The 23,899-nt window shown below is 42.7% G+C and overlaps 1 protein-coding gene and 1 pseudogene across 1 annotated transcript in view; one reads left to right on the plus strand and one right to left on the minus strand.

The window, feature by feature from the left end:
• Positions 1-23,899, minus strand: part of ILRUN (inflammation and lipid regulator with UBA-like and NBR1-like domains) — a 79,581-nt gene that overhangs the window by 9,789 nt on the left and 45,893 nt on the right. The window contains exon 4 of the mRNA XM_024558123.3: positions 7,208-7,536. Within this exon, the coding sequence (XP_024413891.1) occupies positions 7,208-7,536 (329 nt within the window). The remainder of the gene's footprint in view (positions 1-7,207; positions 7,537-23,899) is intronic.
• On the plus strand, positions 17,699-18,367 carry LOC112302490 (transcription factor BTF3 pseudogene; annotated as a pseudogene).

A 23,899-nucleotide genomic window follows, 5' to 3' on the forward strand; every position in this document is an offset into this window, starting at 1 on the left:
AGGGATGTTGCTAAGCATCTTACAGATTATAAGACATGCCCCCTCCCCACCCGGCCTAAAATGTCAATAGAATAGTGTTAGTCGACTGGCTGAGCAACCCTGTTCCATACTTGTCACTTAGTGGACTGCATCTGGTCTCAGAGCTTTACATACCACCCACAGAGCACGACTCCCAAGTTGAAGATCTCCACCCAGACCTCTACCCTAAGCTCTACATGCAACTTGGACATACAAGAGCCCACGCGACACCTCCACTTGGATGTTTGGAGAAGCCTTCCACTGCCCAGAAGGAACTCCAGATCACTCCCACCTCTGTCACAGCCTTTCCTTTCTTCACTGATGGCAGCTCCATCCTAAATTTCAGTCGCTCAGGACAAAAGCCTTGGTGTCATCCTCTATTCCCCTCTCTTTTACATCCTCCTCTTCCAATCTGCTAGCAAGTCCTGTTGGCATTTGCTACAAACTAGATCCAGACTTGGGCCGTCTGCACCTCCACCGCCGCCGCTCTAGTCCAAACCACTCCCATGCTGTCCCTGAGCGACTGCGCTAACGTCCCTGCCGGTCCTCTGCTTCTACTCTTGCCCTGTATTCTCCATGTGAGAGCCAGAGTGACCCTTTTACAGCACTAGGCCAGGCCCCTCTGCTCAAAACCCTTTCATGGTTCCTCTGTCCCTCAGGATAAAAGCCCAAAGCTTTCAAGGGACCACAAAGCCCTCCATGACCTGTTTCCATCCTCTGACTTCATCTCCCTCTGCTCTCCTCCTTCCTCATTCTGTTCCTCGAACAAACCAAATAAACTTAAACTTGAGGGCTTGTACTGACTGTCCCTATGTCTAAAATATTCACTCTCCAGAAGGCCTTTGTAGAAACAAAGTCCGACTTTAAAGGAAGTAAGATAGTCCCTAAGTACGTTCTAGTTTTAAAATGCTAAGTATGTTCAAAGGAGATTTTAAATTTGTTCCAGAAATATATAATTCCAGAGACTATTTTTTGGCAACAATAAAGGAATACAGACAGGTTTGTGAGGTGTAAGTGTTGCTGTCAAGAGGGAGTTAATGGACATTTCGATGTAAAAAAAATCTCAACCCAAGTGACTAGGGAGGTCCTCGACAACCCTTTTCCTTCCTGGAGACGAGAGAGAAAGGCTGATTTCTGTAGCTTCCGCTGTACTTACAGGGAGCGGGGTTAGTAGTAGAGAAGTTGCATAATATTTGGTCGACAATTGCCTGCTCCCCATTTGAAATGGGCAGTGTACTACAGAGCAGGCTCTCCCTAGCCCACAACCGCTAGCTCAGCTGATAAAAACGCACTTGAACACTACTCGTAATTGGGAAGCAATGGAGTGCGCTGTGGAGAGAGCAGCCTCGAGAGTGAAAAGCAATTGCTTTTGTTCTGTCCTAGTTTCACCACTTTCTAGCTGCATGAGACCTTGGGCAAGTCATGGAATCTGTTATCCCCAGTCTCAGCAACTGGAAAGTACGGATAATAACAGTGCCTGTATCATGGTCCAGGCGAGTGGACTAAATGATGTCAAACACTGAGTCTGCTGCCTCTGGGGAACAGGTAACTAGGGGGTTGGGGTGCAGGAGGTGACTGGAATTTTGTAGTAAGTGTTGCAGAACTGCCTGGCTACTTAAACTACGTGCATTGATAATTTTAACATTAAAAAAATTAAATTTAAGAAGTCCTCAGCACAGTGCCTCGCACACAGAAAGTGTTCAGAAGTGGTAGCTGTACAGCTCTGGGTATTGCACTTTCAGTGGCTCAGCCTGGGAGAAGTATGGTTCTGCTACTTGTCCCTTGTCAGAGGAGAACACAAGCTGTAAATATCGAGTGACACAAGTGTTCCTTCCAGTCCCTCCTTCATCCCCTTTAAGCCTTGTGTGGAGTGAGTCTGTATCTGAGGACTCAAGTTTCACAGCAGCGTGACGATCAGTTACACTGCCCTCTATCACCTCACGTAAGCTACCAGCTCAGCTGAGGACACCGACCATCTGCCCACTGGTAAAGTTCGGTGCCCTGTGCCTGGGACGAATGATGAGCCCAATTCCACTAAATCACCCTAAACCTATACCTCACTATTATGTTAAACTCACTGGTTGCGTTGAAGTAGATAATAAGATCCACAAGCCATTAACTAGATTCTGAGGCCCACACAGCAGAAGACTTGCTTTTTCCAAACCTCCCCTAGGGTTTTTAAATCCTCGCCTAAACAGGTGGAAAATAACTTTTCTATCCCTTAGTCAACAGAGATAGCAGGTTAGAAGTCAGCTGATTTCGGATGTAATGAAAGCAGACTGAGTTCTCTAGCTTCAGATCCAAAGCACACTACAGAGGAGCTGTCAGAGAGAGGGGCAGAGGAGCAGGTGGGGGTGTGGGCAGTCAGGCAGATGGCTGCCGCTGGAGGAGTGGGAACCCCCGCAAAGATAATGATGAGTTTCTCCTTCCGAACCAGCACTTGGCAGAAGTAATAACAGTGGCTCAGAGTATAATCCAGTTTGAAGGAAGAGTGTGTGACATATACTAGCTCCAAACATTTTTTAAATAAGAACAAACACAAAATAAGGGCCATGGTCCAAGTAACAAAATAAATAAATTTGGGATTCTTTTCAGCTCCGCCAGTGTAAATTATTACTCTTCGAGAAAGGAAGTGAAGCATTTGGCTGCCCTGAAGAACAGCCCCATCTTACTGCCAGATGTCCTGAATCCGATCATTCGGTTGGTGTCTTTTTCTTTTGTGACGCCTTCTTAGAAAACATTTAGAAAATTTAAAAATTACTGGCAAGTAAGAAAAAGAAGTATATAATTTTAAGAGGACTTACTTTCTCCTTCCACACCTCTGTAAGTTATTTTTTCACTGCTTTCACACGGTCCAAACAAAAGCTGTCCTGGCCTCCAGAGATGAGTCAGAGAGAGCTAGAATTCATGGCCAGACTGGCCCTGAGTCAACACAGTGAGCACCTGTCCTACTGTGGCTGTTTGTCCTCTGAGATTCTTGAGCTAATTACACAAAAATGGGTTCTTCAAAACAGCACCTGACCTTCACCAATACTTGATCTGACTGTTCACCTGGGACAGGTCAGCCACAATTGAGCTGACAATGAGGCCAGCCAATTTCTAACAAAGGCGAGGAGTCAGATGTATGGATCTTTGGAACAGGCCCGCATATACTTACTTTTCTGACTCCCTCTGAGAGCTCGTGCACAGGGAGGGGCCAGGCCCTGGGTTGTGGGACGGAGCTAGGGCAGGAGGTCTCGCCCAGAGCTTCCCCACAGGTGCGAAGCTCTGGGTCCAGAAAGCTAATGGGTATTCAAGGGCAGCCGGGGAAGGGCTCCACGGGTGTCCAGTGTCCAGTTCCTGGCACTGACAGATGTGCCATTGTGTTGACACATCCACCCAGCCCTCACAGAGCAGGTGCATGAAGCAATCTTTTCATTTCATCCTATCAACCTTAGCAAGTTAAACTGTAACTGTGGAGACAGCAGGAAACTGTATCTACCTACTAAAACTGCGGTCACGGGCTTCCAAGAGCATCATGTTCTTTCCCAGCCTTAATGGCAGGCAGGGAATGTCTTCAGAGTAAATCAAATCTCCTGCCAACCCAGTGATCCCTGACGCTAGGCATCAGGCTCGCCGACGCACGCGGGGCGAACTGAACACAGTTGCCCGCCTCTACAGCCCCAGGGCCCTTTTTCATCCTTTCTACTCATTCATTGCTAAGGCGGGGCTATTTATGACAATACCACAAGGTTTATGTACCCCAGGAATGATAAAAATAGTTTTCATTTTTATCAACCAAGAAGAGAAGTCACCACTTTAAAGACTCAACAAACTGGGGAACTCTTCAAAAAGAAGATGCCCAAGGCAATCCTCGTTTACAGCAGAGCCACAGTCAGCTCTGCTTCTTTCCTGCCTTGGGGACATTGGACACTCAGTTAACGTTTTCACTCAACACAGCCTCCAGCCCAACAGGAGGGTCTTGGGAAAGCCCAGGTTCCCGTACTAAGAAATACATTCTAGTAATGTGGCACCTGGATTTTAATCCCAGCTTTGCCTTACTGGGCAAGTTACTCAGCTCCTTGGAGCATTTATCAAAAAATGAGATGAGGCTTGTAAAGTCCTTGGCAGCACACCTGGCACATAGGAACAGGTAAAAAACACCTCTGATCTACACCTGATTTCATCACTTTGTCAAGTACACCATTCAGAACCTCAAAATATAAGGCTTTTCTTATGTGACAACCAAGCATGACATGTGGTCTTGACTGGATTCTGGTTTAAACAGATGAACTCTACAACATTTAGAGGCAAGTGGGGAAATGTGAATTGACACTAGATAATATTAGGAAATTATTATTAATCATCATGTAAGTTAATGGTACTGATGTTATGTAAAAAAGTTCTTATTTTGTAAAGATGCACAATAAAGTAGCCAAATGTTTAAAATATTTCAGAAAACAAGGGATGGCAAATTAACAATTGTGGAACCTAACTGATGAATATATATAAATGCTTATTGTATAGTATTTTCTCCACTTTTTTGTACATTTGAAATTTTTCATAATTCAAATTCTAATAAAGCAGTTTTCTAATGTAAAAAAGACAAATATGCGCCAAAGACAAATGTTTAGAATTACGAATTATCGCTGCTTTAGGATACCCATTAAGTACAGTCCCAATTCTTTTGAAAGCCCTTGTTTCACCTACTGCCCCTGAAAGGAGCACAGCGCCTCAGCTGAACCTCTCTCCCCCTGTCTGGTCCCGTTCTCCCCGACCACGCGCCCCTTATCACTCTGTCCTCAGACCTAAGCTGTTCTCCATACCACTGCCCTTCCCGTCGTCCCATGTCTGACCATTCTTCGAAAAGCCCTTTCCATCAACTGCAGCTCCACTCCTCTTACTTTCTACCCCCAGGCATAGACACAAATTATACATCTTGACTGTGTTGTTCTCCACTGACCAAATTCATGCTTCATCTCTCCTACTGTACCGCAAGCTGCTGGCTGGCAGGGGCACTTCTTTAATTCTTCAAGTCTCCTACTGAACAATGCGTGCTGCTCTGAACAGTGAACAAACCTGTTAACAAATATTACTGATGACTGTTCACACCCTACCCCATCCCTAAGGAGCTCTAAGAGGTAGAACTGAGTCAATTCGTGCCAGAATTGCTTTCAGAGAGCTTGCAAAGGCTCACTAAGTGTTTTATGAGTAAGATTCCACTGAAAACAAGAAAAAAGAGAGGCTCCAATTTTCCTTTGGGATCTAAGTGCCACATTCTCCATGCTTTATAGCTAACAGCCTCCTTGGATGTCATCTCCAATGAGAGCCTTACTCTGTGGCTCTTTCAGGTGCTACTTCTAAATGGCCCTTCAGCACCCATGGCAACAAGTTTAGGTGACATACCGTGAGTCCATCAACTTTAAGATCTCAACAGCCTCAGCAGAGCCCGGCCCATCCAAAAAAGCAGTATGCTGGGACCTCACCTAGTGCTGGTAGGTAATCCACTCTGACAGCATATCTCTGCCAAACACACCAGGAATGGGGCAAACAGAGTTGGGTAAAAGGCATCGGTCCCTAAAACCCTAGCAGAGGTGTCCAACCTTTTGGCGTCTCTGGTAGAGGAACTGTCTTGGGCCACACATTAAATACATTGAAACATGCAATCACAAAAAAAAATCTCCTAATGTTTTAAGTGAATTTACAATTTTGTGTTGGGCTGTGCAGCGTCCCGGCCAGGAACGCCAGGCCTTACTGAAGACTACAGTGATGGCTGAACCAGGCAGTTTGCAGGTAGGTAAAGGGGATTCCATTTTAGAAAGCACTGGACAACTAACTGGGTTTGCCTCCTCCAACTCTCATCTTCCCATTAAACTCAACTGCATCAAGTTCCTGTTCTGATTGGGCATTCTAGAGCCTGTACCCCCAGAACAGTCATCCTCTGAAGGGTTAATATTAAGGAAGACAAATCTGGAGCAATAGGAGCTTAGAGGAAGATCTTTGATTAAGGGTTAAGATGTGATAGCTTTCCTCAAATACAGGCAATGTACTTCTCTTACATCCTGCACAACTAAATGACTCCACAGCATCCTTTAGGCTGCACTGTCACTGAATGAAGTCCCTCTGCCTAGACCACGTGAAGAAAGAGGATTCACATCATCAGGTTTCTTTTCTTAATCTGCCTCGCGGATCAAGACCATATATAAAGCATTGGTCAGAAAAATACCATTCTTATAACAAAGCAACTTGTCCTTCAAATGAGCATCAATTTTATTGTTTAAATTTTGAGGGTGATTACTAACATGGAGCAAGGACAGACGTAACAGTTACATGTGATTACACGGGTAGGATGCTGGCCTCACACGGCGTTATTACTCAGAGAAGAATGCGCAGGAATGCTTGCGGGTCCCACCACATGAACCACCAACAACAGTGAGCTCTCAGCTTCAGGGGTTCATTCACCAATCAAACTACAACCAGGGACCATCATCACCTTAGCGGTGTGTGGAAGAAACTGTGCAATCAATCAGCATAAAGAGAAACAGATCAAGAAATCAAACACCTAGAAGGGTATCTCAGAACAATCAGACTACTTAAAATCACGCTTATCTCAACAAACAATTCTCTCTCTCATTCTCCACACGTGAAGTCAGAGTGTTACTCGGGCCACTCTGGGTTGTGGATGCAGAAGCAGATGAGCCACACAGGCTGGAAAGACATCAACAGGAAGACATGTAAATAAAGGAAAAGCCCAACAGTAGTTAGGATAAATAACTGAGCTTGTCTTTTCCTCAGAAAAAAAACACACAAAAACAAAAACCCTACCCAAAACCAAAAAAATAAAAGTAGAAACAGTCCCACAGGCGCTGCTGCTGCTCTAAGATCAGTTGCATTTACAGGGGAAGCGTGGCTGGCGACATTCTGACTTTCTTGTTTTAAATGTAAAGGTTAAGAACTTTGTTCTTGCAACACCCAAACCAGAGCAGAGAGACATAGTATATATATTGTAGGTGTGGATGAAGTAGTATCTACAGGACGTGGAGATGGGGAGGGGGGGAGGGGAGAAGGGGTAGGTTTCGTGTCGTTGCTGTTGGCAGGAAAGCTGAGCAGTCTTAAAGAACATTCTAGGATTCTAGGTTTGCCATGAGGGGGTATCACGGATCCCAAGGCCCACCACCTACCCCTTCTCCTCTTCTCCGAGGGCACCTACCTTACTGTAAGTCACTACTGATAAGTTGTTTGCGTGACTGCTGGGGGACAGATTTACAGAGTTCTGTGAAAGTCTATTCTCATCTTGCTCGGTTTGGTCAGGAGCAGGAGCCCATGTGTTTTTGCTGATCGAGTCGAACTCAGAACCCCCAGGGTCTTTTAAGTTGTTTTCATCTGATTGTCGGTTCTTTTGGGGAGAGGCAAACGGGTTGAAGTTTCCTTCTACCTTGCGATGTGGCTGTGTGTTGAACTCCGTTTCAAAAGATGACAGCTGCTGCGTTACTCCTAAAAGTCCACCCACCTCCACACTGAGAATCACCCAGATGACATCTGAAACAAAAAGGCAACTCATGTCAATACCAGATACACCCAAGGCCCAAAGCAGCTACCATGGAGAACCTCAACCACCCCCCAAACCACAGAAGGAAGTGTTCTTCTACATGCTAGTTCAGAAGCTTACTGACAAAGCAGTCCAGTACGTGTGCATTGCATAAAGTTCTATATTTTTGGCAACGTCAAGGGCAAACTCTGGTACAAGTTCGGTAGAGGTCTGTGGTGAGACCCCTGAAACTATTTGTAAAAAGGTTATTAGTTAATTCTGATGCACAGCCATCTCTGGAGATCATTACTCCAGAGAACAATGACCAGTAGAAACCTAAAAGCTATTTTCCCAGAATTACAAGCTCTTTGTGGTGTTTGCTTCATTTTACATGTGTTTAACTTAGAAAACTCATGGCATGCATAATTCTTGAGTCAAAAAATGCTCATAATTACTGGAACTGGAACTTAAAGATTTGCCCCCATGGCCTGGGCAATTTAGAGCGACCATATTGTTTAAACTAGTCAACTGAGAGTTGAAGAGGGAGCTGCTAATAACTGCACCAGGACAGAGGCCTAAACCAGCACTAACCCTGACATACTGGGACAGATACTATGGCGATTTCCACAACATATGTGGCCAAAGATACCAACAATTTTTTGTCTCAGACTTTCTAAAATAATCTAATTTAATAGCAATTTACCTTAATGTCAGATAGGAAAACCCTACTATCTACTGTAAAGCCATAAGATACTTGTTTTATTTATTTTTTATCCTCACCCAAGGATGTGCTTCTTGATTTTAGAAAGAGGGAGGGAAACGGAGGGGGAGAGAAGTGGAGAGAAACATTGATCAGTTGCCTGTTGTTCATGCTCCAACTGGGGACTGAACCACAACCTAGGCGTGTGCCCTAACTGGGATTCAAACCTGTGACCTTTCGGTTCCTGAAACCACGTTTCAATCAACTGAGCCACACTGGCCGGGGCCATAAGAGATTTGTTTTAGAAAGATGTACTGCAGAACTTTTGGCCTAATTCAGTTCTTTACTTCCTTAACTATCAAAGCAAGGGTTCAAAAGAACAGAGAGAGTGGCAGCTTCCTCTGATGCCCAGTTCAGGAGAGTGGCATCTACTTTCCCGCTGGAAGGTTTTCAAAAAAGCAGGCTACAGAAAGCCAAGAAGCATTTAAGTGTTAACCCTGCTAAAGACAAGTATAAAAAACTGTCCAGGCGCCTACATCACTGCTGTCAGATTGAGAAGAAAAGGCAAATAAGCTGCACTGGCTAGTGACGAGAAGGCACAGACAGTGAAGGAACTGAGGAAAACCCTCTTAGGCTGTGTTTATTCTCAATTTTAAATTTGGGCTCTGTATCTGAGATAGGGGACCTTCGGGTGTCAGAGAGCCACAAACACTCAATTTTAGGTTAGTGGTTTGGGAGCTGTATTAAGAATTGGTTTGCAACCAAACAGAGATGGGCCAGAACCCAGTTAGTGGAGATGCAGTGACATCTGCTGGTCACTTCTAGAATTAGCAACTCTTTTCATCTCAAGAGTAGAAGCTAAAGCCACCAGCAGCACTAGCACAATTCACAGGAACGGGTACCCACTCCAGACACACACCACTAAAGCACACGTGAAACTAGCACCACAAAAGTTGTGCCTGTTGGTTTAACACTCAGCCAGGACATTCAGTGTGCACGTCCCGTAGAAACCTGGGACAGGGCCAAGTGTGGTGGGTCAGAGGACTTTCGCTCAAGGCCCTCAGCCAATCTCGGAAAGCGCTGTGATGTGGGCCTTCAAGACTCCTCAGTGGCAGGGGGCTTGAGGGAGATGCACTCCATTCTCTTCCATCCTAGCTTTCTAGCCAAAAGCAACATTTCTTCACTCTACTACTCATTTTCTCCAAACGAACAGGCCGTTGTACAGTACATCAATTCCCACCTGTTGTCCTCCACCTCTCTGTCTTCCAAATTCTGTTGTAAGTACACGATAGGTTTAGCATACTCACCTATAGGTCACATGCTTCGTTCTCTCTTAGCTCAAGAAATCAAATGCTTACCAGAAAAGACCTCTTCCGAAGGCTGTTACCAGTGTGTGAAACTAATGACATTCGGCCCCCTCCACCCATCCCCCCGGCTTTGAGAATGAGAGTTTCTCAATATAGCTCACTGGGCCTTATCACTCTTAGCCACCGCACTCCGTTCACCTTGGCGACTCTGCGGTGCTGTTCACAGAGTCTACCTAGCAGCTGTAAAGGAATGTCATTTAAGAAGCCGCGGATTTATAAATTCTAACAATAAACACTCCAGTTCTGACCCTTCCGAAATTATTACCATAAAGGGCTGGGTCACTAATGAACAGCAGAATACGGCTTCTACTACACGAGTCATCTAGGGGCTCCCTCTAGACCTCGCATTTCTGAATGCGCTCATCCCACGAACCGTGTGTGCGTGTTTAATCAAATGCATACAAACGGGGGATAAAGATGGACCCAACAAGCTTGTCTCAGAGAGGCTGGCCATTACCAATTCTTGCCAGACTGCCTTGACTACCGAGCTGAGAACGGCCAGCCAGATAACTTAGGATACCTGTAAGGACAAAATCACAGCTGTGAGGAACCTCAGGGGCCATCTAATAGAGCTGTTTCACTTTCTGGATAAAGGATCTGAGGTCTGGAGGTAGAAGACATGAGCCCAAGATCGGACGTCAAGTTAGAAGCCAACCTAGGTGATGACCAAGAACTCCCAGTTCTTAGTAAAGCTTTTCAAACTCACACTTATATTTCTTCCCAACAGCAACTTGGGAAATGTATCCAGGGAACTAAAGTTAGAGTTGTCACTTCTACTTCCCAGGCCATAGTAGCTTTACCTACAGACATATGTTCTTTGGTGCCAATATCAAATAAATGGGTGAACAGGGTGTCCTGGAAAAATAGTCAATAAAGTAAAAACAAGGCTAAACCTACACAATCAGAGAGTAGTAAGCAAATAGAGAAACTGACTTTAGAGCATCTTGCTTTAAGGTGATTTTTTTAAAGCTCCTGATCCAGAACTTTGGAGCCAGAAGGTACTATAAGTACTATTTCATTCATTTCATCCCTTTTACATATGATAAAATCTTCAATAATAAATACAGAGTTGGAACAATATGGTAAACAAAACAAATACCAAAGTATTGGACTATAACTCAAATATAAAATAAATATATATGAGTCCCTAGTTATGTAAATAACTAAATGGGGTGGAAGAGACAAACTTCCTTACAGAAGAATTCCCAGTAATGTATACAGATATGCCCCCCTCCAAGAGGTGGGGCTTAATTCCATGCATCCCTCCAACCCACCTTGAGGGTGAGCTAGACTTAGTGATTTGCTTCCCAACAACAAAGTAGAAAGAACTGACACTTTGTGGTGGAAGGAAAATGACAGACTACTTGACAAAGGTCACGAAGTTAACACCTCCAGACCCAGTATCCCCCAGGGCACGCCGCCCCCACAGTGTTCTTCCCCCGACCCGCAACATCAGTCTGATCGCAAGGAAAACACAGACAAGCTCGGAGTGGGGGGCATTAGACAGGACGCCTGCTGGTGTTCCCCCGAACTGTAAGAGGTCATGAAAAGCACAGGAAGACTGAGGAACTGTCACAAACCAGAGGAGACTGGGACATACAACTACTAAACGTAATGTGGTACTCAGACTGGGTTCTTGAACAGAAAGAGGCTGTAACTGGAAAAACTGACAAAATCTAAGTGAAGCCTGGAGCTTAATTAACAGTAACATTCCAGGGTCGATGTCTTCATGCTAACAAGTGTGCGATGGAATGTAAGGTGCTAACAATGGGGGAAACTGGGGACAGGGGAACTCGTATCATCTCTGAAACTGCACTGTAAGTCTAAAATCGGTTCAGGAGTATCTGCTAAAAGAAATTAGCACTGAAAATTGTACTTTCAGGCACTGAGAGGTAGAGTCGCCACAGAGCCAACACAAACCGTTCTCTCTGTGGTTCGTTCACTTGCCCAGACTCTTCAGAGGCTACCTCATCATCACCTGTACCCGAGTCGCCCCCGTCGAAAGGGAGAGGGCTCTTCTCTAGTGCGACCCCTCAGCAGAGCAGAAAGGGCCAGTGGGCGCTCTTCCAACAGGGGCCACAGGACAGATGATGTGGATGGCAGACTGAGTGCCCGACTGGTCCCAGACCCCCGCTCTGGCCCGCAAAGGGCAAAGAGGAGCCACTCAAAGCAAACGACGACTGTGGCATCGACAGGCTCCACTTGGTCCGGGCTTCCCAAGGGAAGAGGCCAGGGGATGTGGGAAAGCATCATTTTCAAAAAACTAGTTTACAAGGATACTTCAAAGTAGCTTAAACTGTCACTAGGACTAAAATCTTGCAGGCTTCTGATGTCTAGAACAACTACCTTGGGCATGTCCCCAGGAGCTGTGGGACGGACATGCCACAGCACCGGAAGACACAACCTGGTTTAGTTGGCATACACATGGAAGATTACCATGGCGAACACTTACAGATTTGGAGGCTGAAGATTCAAATCCTTCCTAAAGCTCAACTCATCTTCAAAGTACATCAGGAACCTCACATTTCCCCTGAGGATTAAGAAACAAATTGGTCCTGGAGAGGTAAACAGGTACCAGTCAGTTGCTGGGCCACAAGCGATGGGCACACATTTCTTCTCCAGAGGAGAGCCAGTGCCTAGCTTCAGCGGGAAGGGCTTGAAAGGGGAGAGCATGAGCGCTGGTCGTCTCGTGGACCGGAGTTAGGTCCGACAGCTAGTGCACAGGTCAAGACCATGCGCAGGTCTCGACAGCTCTGTGTCTGTCTCGCGGGCCTACGGAGGCAACGGTACTGCTGTAGGAAGAGGGCCCTTCCACCTGTCCTTGCACTCACCTGTCCAGTCTCAATTTCCAGCCTGCGTTTCCTCATTCTTTACGCAACACAGTAAGAGCCTTGCTCCCACGCCAGTGCACAGGCACTCAGACGCGCTCACGGCATCCCCCTCAGCATCTTCGGGAGGACAGGGCAGAGGCGGGCAACACCAGCTCCTAGGAGGACAACTCCTGGGTTCTGGGGCTTAGGCCCCATTTAGGCAGGGTGATTGCTGATGGCCTGCTTCCCGAGCCATTCTCACCCCCTACCTCATCTTGCCAGAAATGTGTGTTAGAAACCTCTTCCTTAGTTTCAGTATTCTCCTCAGGAATTTCCCTTTAAAATGCAGATGTCTCTCAAAGGTACACATTAAGCTACTTTAGTCTCATTATCGGGCCAACCAATGGGCACAAGTTCACACTGGGGAGGAGAGAAGCAATGAAAGAACAGTGAAGTACCCCAAGGTGCCCATAAGAGGGAGAGCGGCTCCAATAACAAATACAGTGGAACCTTGGTTCTCGAACTTACTTCATTCTGGAAGGCTGTTCAAGAAGCAGTTTGTTTGAAAACTGAAGCCTGAGAGACGTGTGACTGATCACACAGGCACCAGCACGAAAGGGCTGTCAGGCTGACAACTGAGGCTTGACCGTAGACTATTCCTACCTCGCAGTTTCTCCAAATCATGCGCTATTTAATAACCATGAGCTTTTACCTTAAGTGGCAGAGGGGTTCAGTACAGCGATCATTTAATCGCTTATTGGCTTCAAGTCTTAAGATACAATGACTCCCTGCTTCCCAAAGCCATTAAATCAGTGCCATGAAATGGAAAGAGTAAAAGCTTGTCTGAGGCAAAAGATAAAAATCAGCTCAGAATGAAAAAGAAAAAAATAACTCTGCCATTGACTGGGCTGGGAGAGCAAACAGAGATACCAGCAGGTGCAGGGTTAACAGGAAGCATTACTTCTCCCAAGACCACAGTGAGTGGCTACTTTCTTATCAATGAGGCACCAGACTCACTCTGTTACTGAGGATACCCAACTGTTAAACTGCCCTTGCCACAAGACAGCACCCAAACCCTAATCAATCCTCCCTTGATCCCCACGTGCCTGAGAGCCTCTTTAGAACCCTTTAACAAAAACCCACACCTTACAAAGGCTCCTTTCCCTGCTTCCTGTTAGTGCAATGGAGGGAATCAGGCTGTCACCACCTCAGCCCTTTGATTGATCTCAGCATCACTAACAGCCAAGTAATTCTGAAAAAGAAGAACAAAGTTGGAGGCCTCACACTTCCTGATTTCAAAACTCATTACAAAACTACAGTAATCAAAACAGTATGGCACTGGCAGACAGACATGTGTACCATGCAATGGAATGGAGAACTCAGAAATAAACTCTAATATTTATGGTCAAATGATTTTTTACAAGAGTTCCAAGGCCATTTAAAGGGGAAGGATAGTGATTTTCAACAAAAAGTTTGGAAAATCAGATATCCAAGTGCAAAACAATGAGGCTGGACCCACACCTTACACCATATACAAAAATTAACTAAAAATGGATCAAAGGCCTAACCACTAAGAACTAAAATTGTAAAACTCCTAGAAGAAAACACAGAAGGAAAGCTTCATGACACTGGATTTGGAAATGATTTCTTGCTTATGACACCAAGAAACAGGTAACCAAAGAAAAATAGATTATACTGGGGTACATCGAAATTAAAACTTTTGTACAAAGGACATGATCAACAGGATTGCAAAAGCAAACCAAGGAATGGAGAAAATACGTACAAATCATCTACCCGATAAGGGGCTAATATGCAGAGTATTTAAAAGAAGTCTTACAAAATAAAATAAATAACCTGATTTAAAAAATGGGCAAAGGACCTGCATAGACAAAATGAATGATTAACAAGCACATGAAAAATGCCCATAACTCATCATTAGGGAAATGCAAGTCAAAACCACAATGAGATTCCACCTCACACTCATAAGGATGTACGCTATCAAAAACCAGAAGGTAAGTTTTGGCCAGGATAGGGAGAAACCAGAACCCTCGTGTGCTCTCGGTGAGAGGGGAAAATGGCACAGTTGCTATGCAAAACAACATGGTGGTTCCTCAAAAAATTAAAAATAGAGTTGCCACGTGGTCTAGCCATACCGCCTCTACGGGTATACCCAAAAGAACGAAAGGCAGGGTCCTGAACAGATTATTTGTATACCCACTATCATAGCAGCATCACTCATAATGCCAAAAGGTAGGAACAATCCAAGTTTACTGAACGCATAAATTTAAAAAGTATGGTCTACACATACAATGAAATAATTAAGCCTTAGAAAGGAAGTTCTGAGACATGACACAATTTGGATGAACCTTCAAGACGCATGCTAAGTGAAATAAGCTAGTCACGAAAGAAGAAATACGATATGATACCATTTTATATGAGGTCCGTGGAGTAGTCAAATGTGAAAGACAGAAAGCAGAACAGTGGTTGTCAGGGGCTGGAGAGAGAGGAAAATGAGGATTAAAAAATAATTTTTTTATTGATGGATTGACTGATTTGAGAGAGAGAGGGAGAAGGGAGGGAGAGTGGGAGAAACATGGATTTGTTGTTCCACTCATTTAGGCATTCATGGGTTGATTCTTGTATGTGCCCTGACTGGGGACTGAGTCACAGACTTGGAGTACTGGGGCAAGTACTCACCTGAGCTCCCCAGCCAGGGCCTAGGAGTTATTTTTTAATGACTGGAGAGTTTCAGTGTTGCAAGATCAAAAATAGTTCTGGAGGCAGGTGGTGGTGACAGTTGCATAACAATGTGAATGCACTTAATGTCGCTGAGATGGGTAAAATGGCTAAAATGGTAAATTTTGTTACGTGTATTTCACCACAATTAATTTAAAAAACCCTTTCAGTTGCTTAAGGTTAATCACTATCATATGTGGCAGAATCAAACCCAGAAGTCAGCACTTTTGAATCCTGGTTTAGTGCTTATCTATAATACCAAGTACCCCCCCCCCCCATCAGTTTTGAGAGTTCCACCAATCAAGAAATACATTATACTCTTCCTGGCAGGAAAGACGAAAATATTAACATCCTAATAATTTAAACTTCTGTAGCCTACTAACAGAGCATGCTCTGAGTGGGTGAGAGGGCAACCACAGAAAACCAACACAGCACGGAAGTACACTTAAGCAACTTAAATTATTTAAATTTCAAAGTATAATTATGTTTAAGGATAATGTAGGGAATCAAAACTATAGCTCAGCACATTAAGAGCCAAAGGTAAGCAACTGGGCGTAAGTACAGATTAAAACTAGCATTTCAACAATTATTTTGCCATTAACACTGAGATGCACTTAAACACGGCACTGGATAAAAATGGCTTAACATTTAAGTACTGTCCATTTTATATGCAAATAGGTAGAAAATGGTTGGTACCCTTATTTCCCACTCCTGCTGCTGAATCCCTCAACCAGTCTGACTGGGTGGTTTTGACATCTGCAGCATTTTCATCAAAGGGCAATTAAAACCAGAATATTCGAACAAGTGCTTCCGAGTAAACATTTAACAAGCAGAAAGTTAAATTTTTAAGAGTAGCAACTAGTTGATTTACTGAATTCAACCTTAAATATATATTTTTAAAAGGCTGCTCCTCTTGGTATAAATACTTTTTTATTTTTAAAGTATATTTTATTGATTATTAGTTCTCCCATTTCTCCCCCTTTCTCCCCCCTCCATGCTGCACCCCACAACCCTCCAGCATCCTCCCACCTTAGTTCATGACTTCATTTACATAAAAAATGACTTCATTTTTTAGAGCAGTTCCAGGTTCACAGCAACACAGAGAAGAAATGTAAGCGCTGTCTCCATAGATGCACGACCTCCACTATCAACATCCCGCACCAAAGGGATGCACTTGTTACAACTGATGAGCCTACACAGACGCATCCCCGTCACCCGAAGCCCACGGTTTACATCAGGACTCACTCTTGGTATCGTGCATTCGTGGGTTTGGATAAATATATAAAGGCATGTATCCACCACTACAGTATCACACGAAATAGCTGCACTGCCCTACAAATCTTCTGGGCTTCTGTCTATTTAACCCTCTCTCCCCCAGGCCCTGGCAACCACTGATCTTTTTACTGTCTCCACAGTTTATTTTCCAGGATGTCACAGAGTTAGAATCAAACAGCATGTGGCCTTTTCAGACTGGCTTCTTTCACTTAGTAATACATAGCTAACTCTCCTTCACGTCTTTTCATGGACTGATAGCTCATTTCTTTTTAGTGCTGGATAGCACTAAAAAGAAATCCGCTGTCTGGCTGTAGCAATTTATTTACCTACTCACCGACTGATGAGTACCCTGGTTACTGCCAAGTTTCGCAATTATTAATAAAACTGCTACAAATACGGTTAATAGTATTATAGCTTTTAAAGAAACTACCAAACTTGTCTTCCACAGTGACTGTATCATTTGCATTCCCAGCAGCGATCAAGGAGAGTCCCTGTCGCTCCAGTCCTCACCAGCATTTGTTATTGTCAGGGGTCTGCATTTTGGCCATTCTGATAGGTGGGTATTGGTTAACTCGTTTTAATTTAACTTTCAATTCTCTAATGACATATGATGTTGAGCATCTTTTCATAGATGCTTATTTGCCATCTGGGTACTTTCTTTGGTCAGATATCCGTCCAACTCCTTTGCCCATTTTTTTTTAATTTAAATTTTAATTTTTTTCCTCTAATTTTATTGTTATTCAAGTACAGTTCTCTGCCTTTCCCCCCCATCCCAGCCTAACCTCCAGCCCTCCCCTTTGCCCATTTTTTAATTGGGCTGTTTCCTTATTATTGAGTTTTAAGAGTTTTTTGTATATTTTGGATAACAGTCCTTTATGAGATTCTTTTGCAGATTTTTCTCTCAGTTTATGGCTTCTCATTCTCTTCACATTGCCTTTCAGAGACCAGATGTTTTTAATTGTAATAAAGTCCAGAGTATCAATTATTTCTTTCATCGATCATGACTTTGGTGTTGCATTTACAAAGTCACTGAGCCCTGACTGGTGTGGCTCAGAGGTCTGGGCATTGTGCTGCAAACCGAAAGGTCAGCAATTGACTCCTGGTCAGGGCACATGCCTGGGCTGTGGGCCAGGTCCCCAGCTGGGGGCGTGTGAGAGGCAACCATTCGATGTTTCTTTCACACATCAGTGTTTCTCTCCCTCTCTTTCTCCTTCCTTTCCCCTCAATAAACTTAAAACATATTTAAAAATAAGTCACTGCAGAGCTGCCATCTTGCGTCCCCACGTGTGTGCAATTCTTCTCAGCTGGTGTGCCCAAGACCCCCTGAGTGCCAGCCCTAGTCCCCCACACGGCCCCGTTTTCTCTCCAACAGGATGAAAGAAACCATCAGGAACCAAGAGAAACTTGCCAAACTGCAGGCACAAATGCTCACGGGTGGGAAAGGAACGACTCAAAGAAAAAAGAAAGTGGTTCACAGTACAGCTACAGCTGATGATAAAAAACTTCAGTTCTCCTTAAAGAAGTTATCAATATCTCTGTATTGTAAACAATATCTCTGGTATTGCAGAGGTAAATACGTGTACAAACCAAGGAACAGTGATCCACCTGAACAACCCCAAAGTTTGGACATTTCTGGCAGTAAACACTTTCATCATTGCAGGCCATGCTGAGACAAAGCAGCTGACAGAAATGCTACCCAGCATCTTAAATCAGCTTGGTGCCGTCTGACTAGTTTAAGGAGATTGGTCCAATGATCGTCTGACTAGTTTAAGGAGATTGGTCCAAACGATCTGTGGATGGAAAAGCACCACTTGCTATAGAGGAGGAGGAGGAGGAAGTTCCAGATCTTGTAGAGACCTTGATGAGGCTTCCAAGAATGAAGCAAACTGAACTGAGTCAACTTCTGAAGATAAACTTGAATTAGTTACTAGGAGCAGCTATTTTATTTTTTAAAGATTTTATTTATTTTTAGAGAGAGGGAAAGGGAGGGATAAAGAGAAGGAGAGAAACATCGATGTGTGGTTGCCTCCCACCCCCAACTGGGGACCTGGCCCGCAACCCAGACATGTGCCCTGACTGGGAATTGAACCAGCGACCCTTTGGTTCGCAGGCTGAGGCTCAATCCACTGAGCCACACCAGCCAGCGCTGGGAGCTGCTATTTCATATGACTGCTTTTCAATTTTGTTTACGGATCTGATAAAATCTAGATCTCTATATTTTTAAGCCCTTAGCCCCTTGGACACTGCAACTCTTCAATTTTTGCTTATACACAAATCATTCTTTGCAGCTAATTAAGCTGAAGAACCCTGGGAATAAAGTTTGAAACAAAGGTTAATTAAAAAGTCATTGTTGTGCCCTGGCCAATGTGGCTCAGTTGGCTGGGTGTTTGTTGTCCCATGAACTGAAAGGTTGCAGGTTTGATTCCCAGTCAAGGCACATGTTTAGGTTGTGGGTTCCCTCCCTGGTCAGGGCACGAAAAAAGGGCAACAAACTGACATGAGAGACAATGTTTCTCTTTCACTTCCGTGCTTCTCTCCCTCTTTCGGCCTCTCTCTAAGTCAGTAAGCATGTCCTTGGGTGAGGATTAGAAAAAGGCACTGCCATACTCAGTCATCTAGAGTTTCTCCTATCTTTTACTCTAGGAGTTCTATAGTTTTGCAGCTTATGGTTGGTTTATGATCCATTTTGAGTTAATTTTTGTGAAGAACATAAGGTCTGTGTGTAGATTAAGTTTCTGCATGTAGATGTCTAGTTGCCACTTTTTGCAAAAACAATCTTTTCCCCAGTGTGTTGTTTCTGTGCCATTGTTAAAGCTCAATTGACCATATTTGTGTTGATCTACTTCTGGGTTTTCTATTCTGTTCTAGTGATCTATTTATTTGTTCTTTCACCAATACTATACTGCCTTGATCACTGTAGCTTTACAGCAAGTTTTGAAGTCAAAGGGTCATCAGTTCTCCAACTTTTTTCTTCTCCAAAACTTAGTTGGTTATTGAGACTTTTGCCCCTCCTTATAAAACTTAGACTTGCTTTAGTTTCAAGAGTCTTTTGTTGATTCTTTCATATTTTCTACATAATCATGTCATCTGCAAAAAAAAAATACGTAACAGTTTTATTTCTTGCTTCCCAATACGTTTAACTTTTATTTCCTTTGTTTTATTGCATTAGCTAATATTTCCAGTATGATGTTGAAAAGCAGCGACCTTTCTTTGGCTTATTTCTTATCTTAGCAGGAAACTTCTAGTTTTTCACTTTAAGTATGATGTTGGCTGAAGGTTTTTTGTAGATGTTCTTTATCAAGCAGAGGAAGTTCTCCTCTATTCCTAGGTCGCTGAAAATGTCCTTATGAACAGGTGTTGGATTTTTAGAAATGATTTTTCCGCACCTATTGAAATGAACGTGTGAATTTTTTTCTTAACTTGTTGATGTGATGGATTACATTAATTGATCTTTGAATGTTGAACCAGCTTTGCATACCTGAGAGAAATCCCACTTGGTCATGGTATATACAGGGTTGTGCAAAAGTAGGTTTACAGTTGTGAGTATATGAAAGAGTTTATTCTTGAATTAATTATTATATTATTTACTATTATTATTAGTCTACTTTTGTCCAGGCCTGTATAATTCTTTTTATACATTAGATTTGACTGTGTGTGTGTGTAAAATTTTATTTATTTTGAGAGGGGAAGGGAATAAGGAGAGAAACATCATGTGTGGCTGCCTCTCACACGCCTCCTACTGGGGACCTGACCCACAAGCCAGGCATGTGTTCTGACTGGCAATCGAACTAGTGACCCTTTGGTTTGCAGGCCCCGTGCTCGATCCACTGAGGTACACCAGCCAGGGCTGCCTTGCTAATATTCTGTTGAGGAATTTTGTATCCATTTATGAGATAATGGTCTGTGGTCTTCTTTTCTTATAATGTCTCTGTCTGGTTTTGGATTAGGATAATGCTGGCCTCACAGAAGGAGTCAGGAAATACTCCTTCCCCTTCTATCTTCTGGAAGAGATTCTAGAGTAGTAGTATAATTTCTCCATTTAATGTTTGGTAGAATTTACCAGTGAACTCTTCCAAGCCTGGTGCTTTCTGTTTTGTAAGGTTAATTGTTGGCTCAATTTCTTTAATAGATACAGACCTATTTAGCTTGTCTATTCCTTGTAGTGTGAGTTTTGGCGGATTGTATCTTTCAAGGAATTGGCCCATTACATCTAGGTTATCACATTTGTGGGGACAGAGCTGCTTATAACACTCCTTTATTACTCTCGAGTGTCCACAGGATGTGTAGTGATGTCCCTCTTTTATTTCTGACACTAGTGACTTATGTCTTCCCCCTTTTTTTCTTAGCCTGGATAGATAGAGGCGTATTGATTTAATAGATTTTTTTCAAAGAACTAGTTTTTTATTTTGATTTTCTCTAATGATTTATTTTTGTAATTTCATTGATTTCTGCTCTAAGTTTTACTGTTTCTTTTTTTCCTGCTTACTTTGGATTTAATTTGCTTTTCTTTTTCTAGTTTCCTAAGGTAGAAGCGTAGATTATGGATCTTCTTTTCCAATACAGTCACGTGCCACATTAACAGTTTGGTCAACAGCAGAATGCAAACACAGCAGTGCTTGCACAAGAGTATAATGGAGCCAGAAAATGTCCTTCATGTACTGCAGTCGTTGCTGTCATTACGTCATAGCTCAACTCACTACTCACGGGTCTGTGGAGGTGCTGGTGTAAACAAACCTACTATGCTGCCAATCACATGTAAGTCCAGCACACACCGTTATGTTGAGTCCATAATACTCGATAATGGTGATGAATGACTGTTACTGGCTTATGTATTTACTATACTTTCTATCATTACTTTGAAAGTGTACTCTTTCTACTTATTGAAGAGTCTGCTGCAAAACAGTGTGCCATGCTGTGCAGCAGCTGCCTCATCCCTCCTGTGCTCGCCTCATCTCTTGACTGCCACCAGTTTCTCTTGTGCTTGATTAAATCTCATGCTGTCTGTACGGTGACTTGCTGTACTGGTTTGCAGCCTAGGAACGATGCATGGTACCATACAGCCAAGGTGTATAGGAAGGTTATACCATCTAAATTTGTGTGAATATACTCTATGATGTTCTCCTAATGACGAAACCGCCAAATCCCCCATCGTTAAGCAGCACATGACCATATATACATTAAATGTTATAAATTTCCCTCTAAGAACTGCTTTTGCTGCATTTCACAATTCTGGTAAGTGGTCTTTTCTTTCATTTAGCTCAAAGTATTTTTAAAGTTCTTGTGGAAAAAAATTCTCACAAGGTACCTTCTTTGACCAAGCGTTATTTGCAAGTGTGTTGTTTAATTTCCACGTCCTTGGGGATTTTCTGTCTTCCTGTTGTTCATTTCTAGTTTAATTCCCTGCAGTCTAAGGGGATATATTGCATGATTTTTATCCTATTAAATTTGTTAAGGTGTTTTATGGCCCAGAATGTCTATCTTGAAGAATGTTTCATGTGATCGTGACAAAAATATATGTTCTGCTGTTGTTGGATGTAGTAGTATGCAGATGTCAATCATATCCAATAGATTGACAGATGCTACTGAGTTCAACCGAATCCTCAATGGTTTTCTGCCTGATGGATCTGTCCAGTTCTTACAGATGAGTGCTGAAACCTCCAGCTGTAATAGTGGGTTCATCTATTTCTCTTTGCTGTTCGATATCGATTGTTGCCTCACGTAGTTTGACACTCCGCTGTCAGGTGCACACACATTAAGGGTTGTTGTGTCTCCTTGGAGAACTGATCCCTCTTTATCCCCGGTAACTTCCTTTGGTCTGAAGTCTGTTCTGTCTGGATACAGCTGCTTCTGCTTTCTCCGGATTAGTGTCAACATGGTGTTTCTTACTGTATCTGGATGTTCTTATACATGTATATAAACAAGGAGATATATATATATATATATATATATATACATTAACATTCATATATATATTTATATGAATGTTAATGTATTGGATGTTCTTATAAACAACATATACTTTCGGCCTTGTTTTGTGATTCACTCTGACAATGTCTTTAAAGTGCTATATTTAGACCATTATGGTTTAAGAATTATTGTTGATGTAGGTGAATTAATATATATGATATTTGTTACTGTTTTCTATTTGCTGCCCTGTTCTTCCTATTCTGTCTTCCACTATTTTTGCCTTTTATGGTTTTAAATAAACATTTTATGATTCCATTTTCTTTCCTTTTTTAGCCTATCAATTATGATTTTTAGTGGTTGTTAGTTTGCAATGTACATTGACAACTAATCCAAGTAAAGTCTGAAATGGCACTGTACCACTTCACAGGTAGTACAAGTATCTTGTACTAACAAGACATTCCCAATGTCCACCTCCCGCCCTTTGTGTCGCTGCTGTCATTCATTTCACTTACACATGTGCGTGCACACACACACACACAAAGCATACATAATTGAACATACTGTCGTGAGTATTTTGAACAAATTACTGTCAGAGCAATTAAAAAAAAGGAAAGTTTTAATATTACCCTCATTTATTTATTCTCCAATGTGCTTCCTTTCTTTGTATAGATCTGAGTTCTGACCTAGACCGTTTTCCTTCTCTCTGAAGAACTTCCTTTAAGTTTTTGCCAAGGAAGGTCTACTGGCAACAAATTCCCTTAATTTTGGTTTGTCTGAGAAAGTACTTCTCAATTTTGAAGGACAGCTTTTCAAGATACAGAATCCTACCTAGGTCGATGGAGATTTTTCTCTCAACATTTTAAATATTTCACTCCACTCTCTTCTTGCTTATATGGTTTCTGAGAAGCCATATATAATTCTCATCTTTGCTCCTCTATTTGGGAAGCTCTTTTTCCCCTCTGGTTTCTTTCAAAATTTTTCTGTATCTCTGACTTTCTCCATTATGAATATAATATGCCAGTGTGTGATTTTTTTAAAGGCATTTTTAAAGCATTTAGGTGTTTTCTTAGCTTCCCAAATCTGTGGCTTGGTGTCTGATATCAAACTGGGAAAATTCTCCGCCACTACTGCTTCAAATACTTCTTTTGTTCCTTTCTTTCTCATCCTTCTGGTATTCCAATTACGTATACGTGACCTTTCATAGTTGTCCCACAATTCCTGGATATTCTGTTCCATTTTTTCAGTCCTTTTTTCACTTTGCTTTCAGTTTTGAAAGTTTCAATGGACATATCTCAAGCTCAGAAACCCTTTCTTCAGCTCTGTCCCAACCACTAATGAGCTCATCAAAGGCATTTTTTATTACTAAGAGTTTCTGATTGCTAAACTTAAAATTTCTTGTTAGAGTTTTTATCTCTTTGCTTGTATTACTCTACCTGTTCTCATATACTGTCTACTTTTTACATTAAAGTTGTAAGCATATTTGCCATATATTTTATAAATTCCTGGTTTGCTAATTCCAACACTCCTGAATGTCTCTCTGCTCTGGTCTGGATGTTGCAAGAACAAAGTTCTTAACCTT

Source organism: Desmodus rotundus, chromosome 11 (genome assembly GCF_022682495.2).
Source record: "Desmodus rotundus isolate HL8 chromosome 11, HLdesRot8A.1, whole genome shotgun sequence".
NCBI classification, from domain to species: Eukaryota; Metazoa; Chordata; class Mammalia; order Chiroptera; family Phyllostomidae; genus Desmodus; species Desmodus rotundus.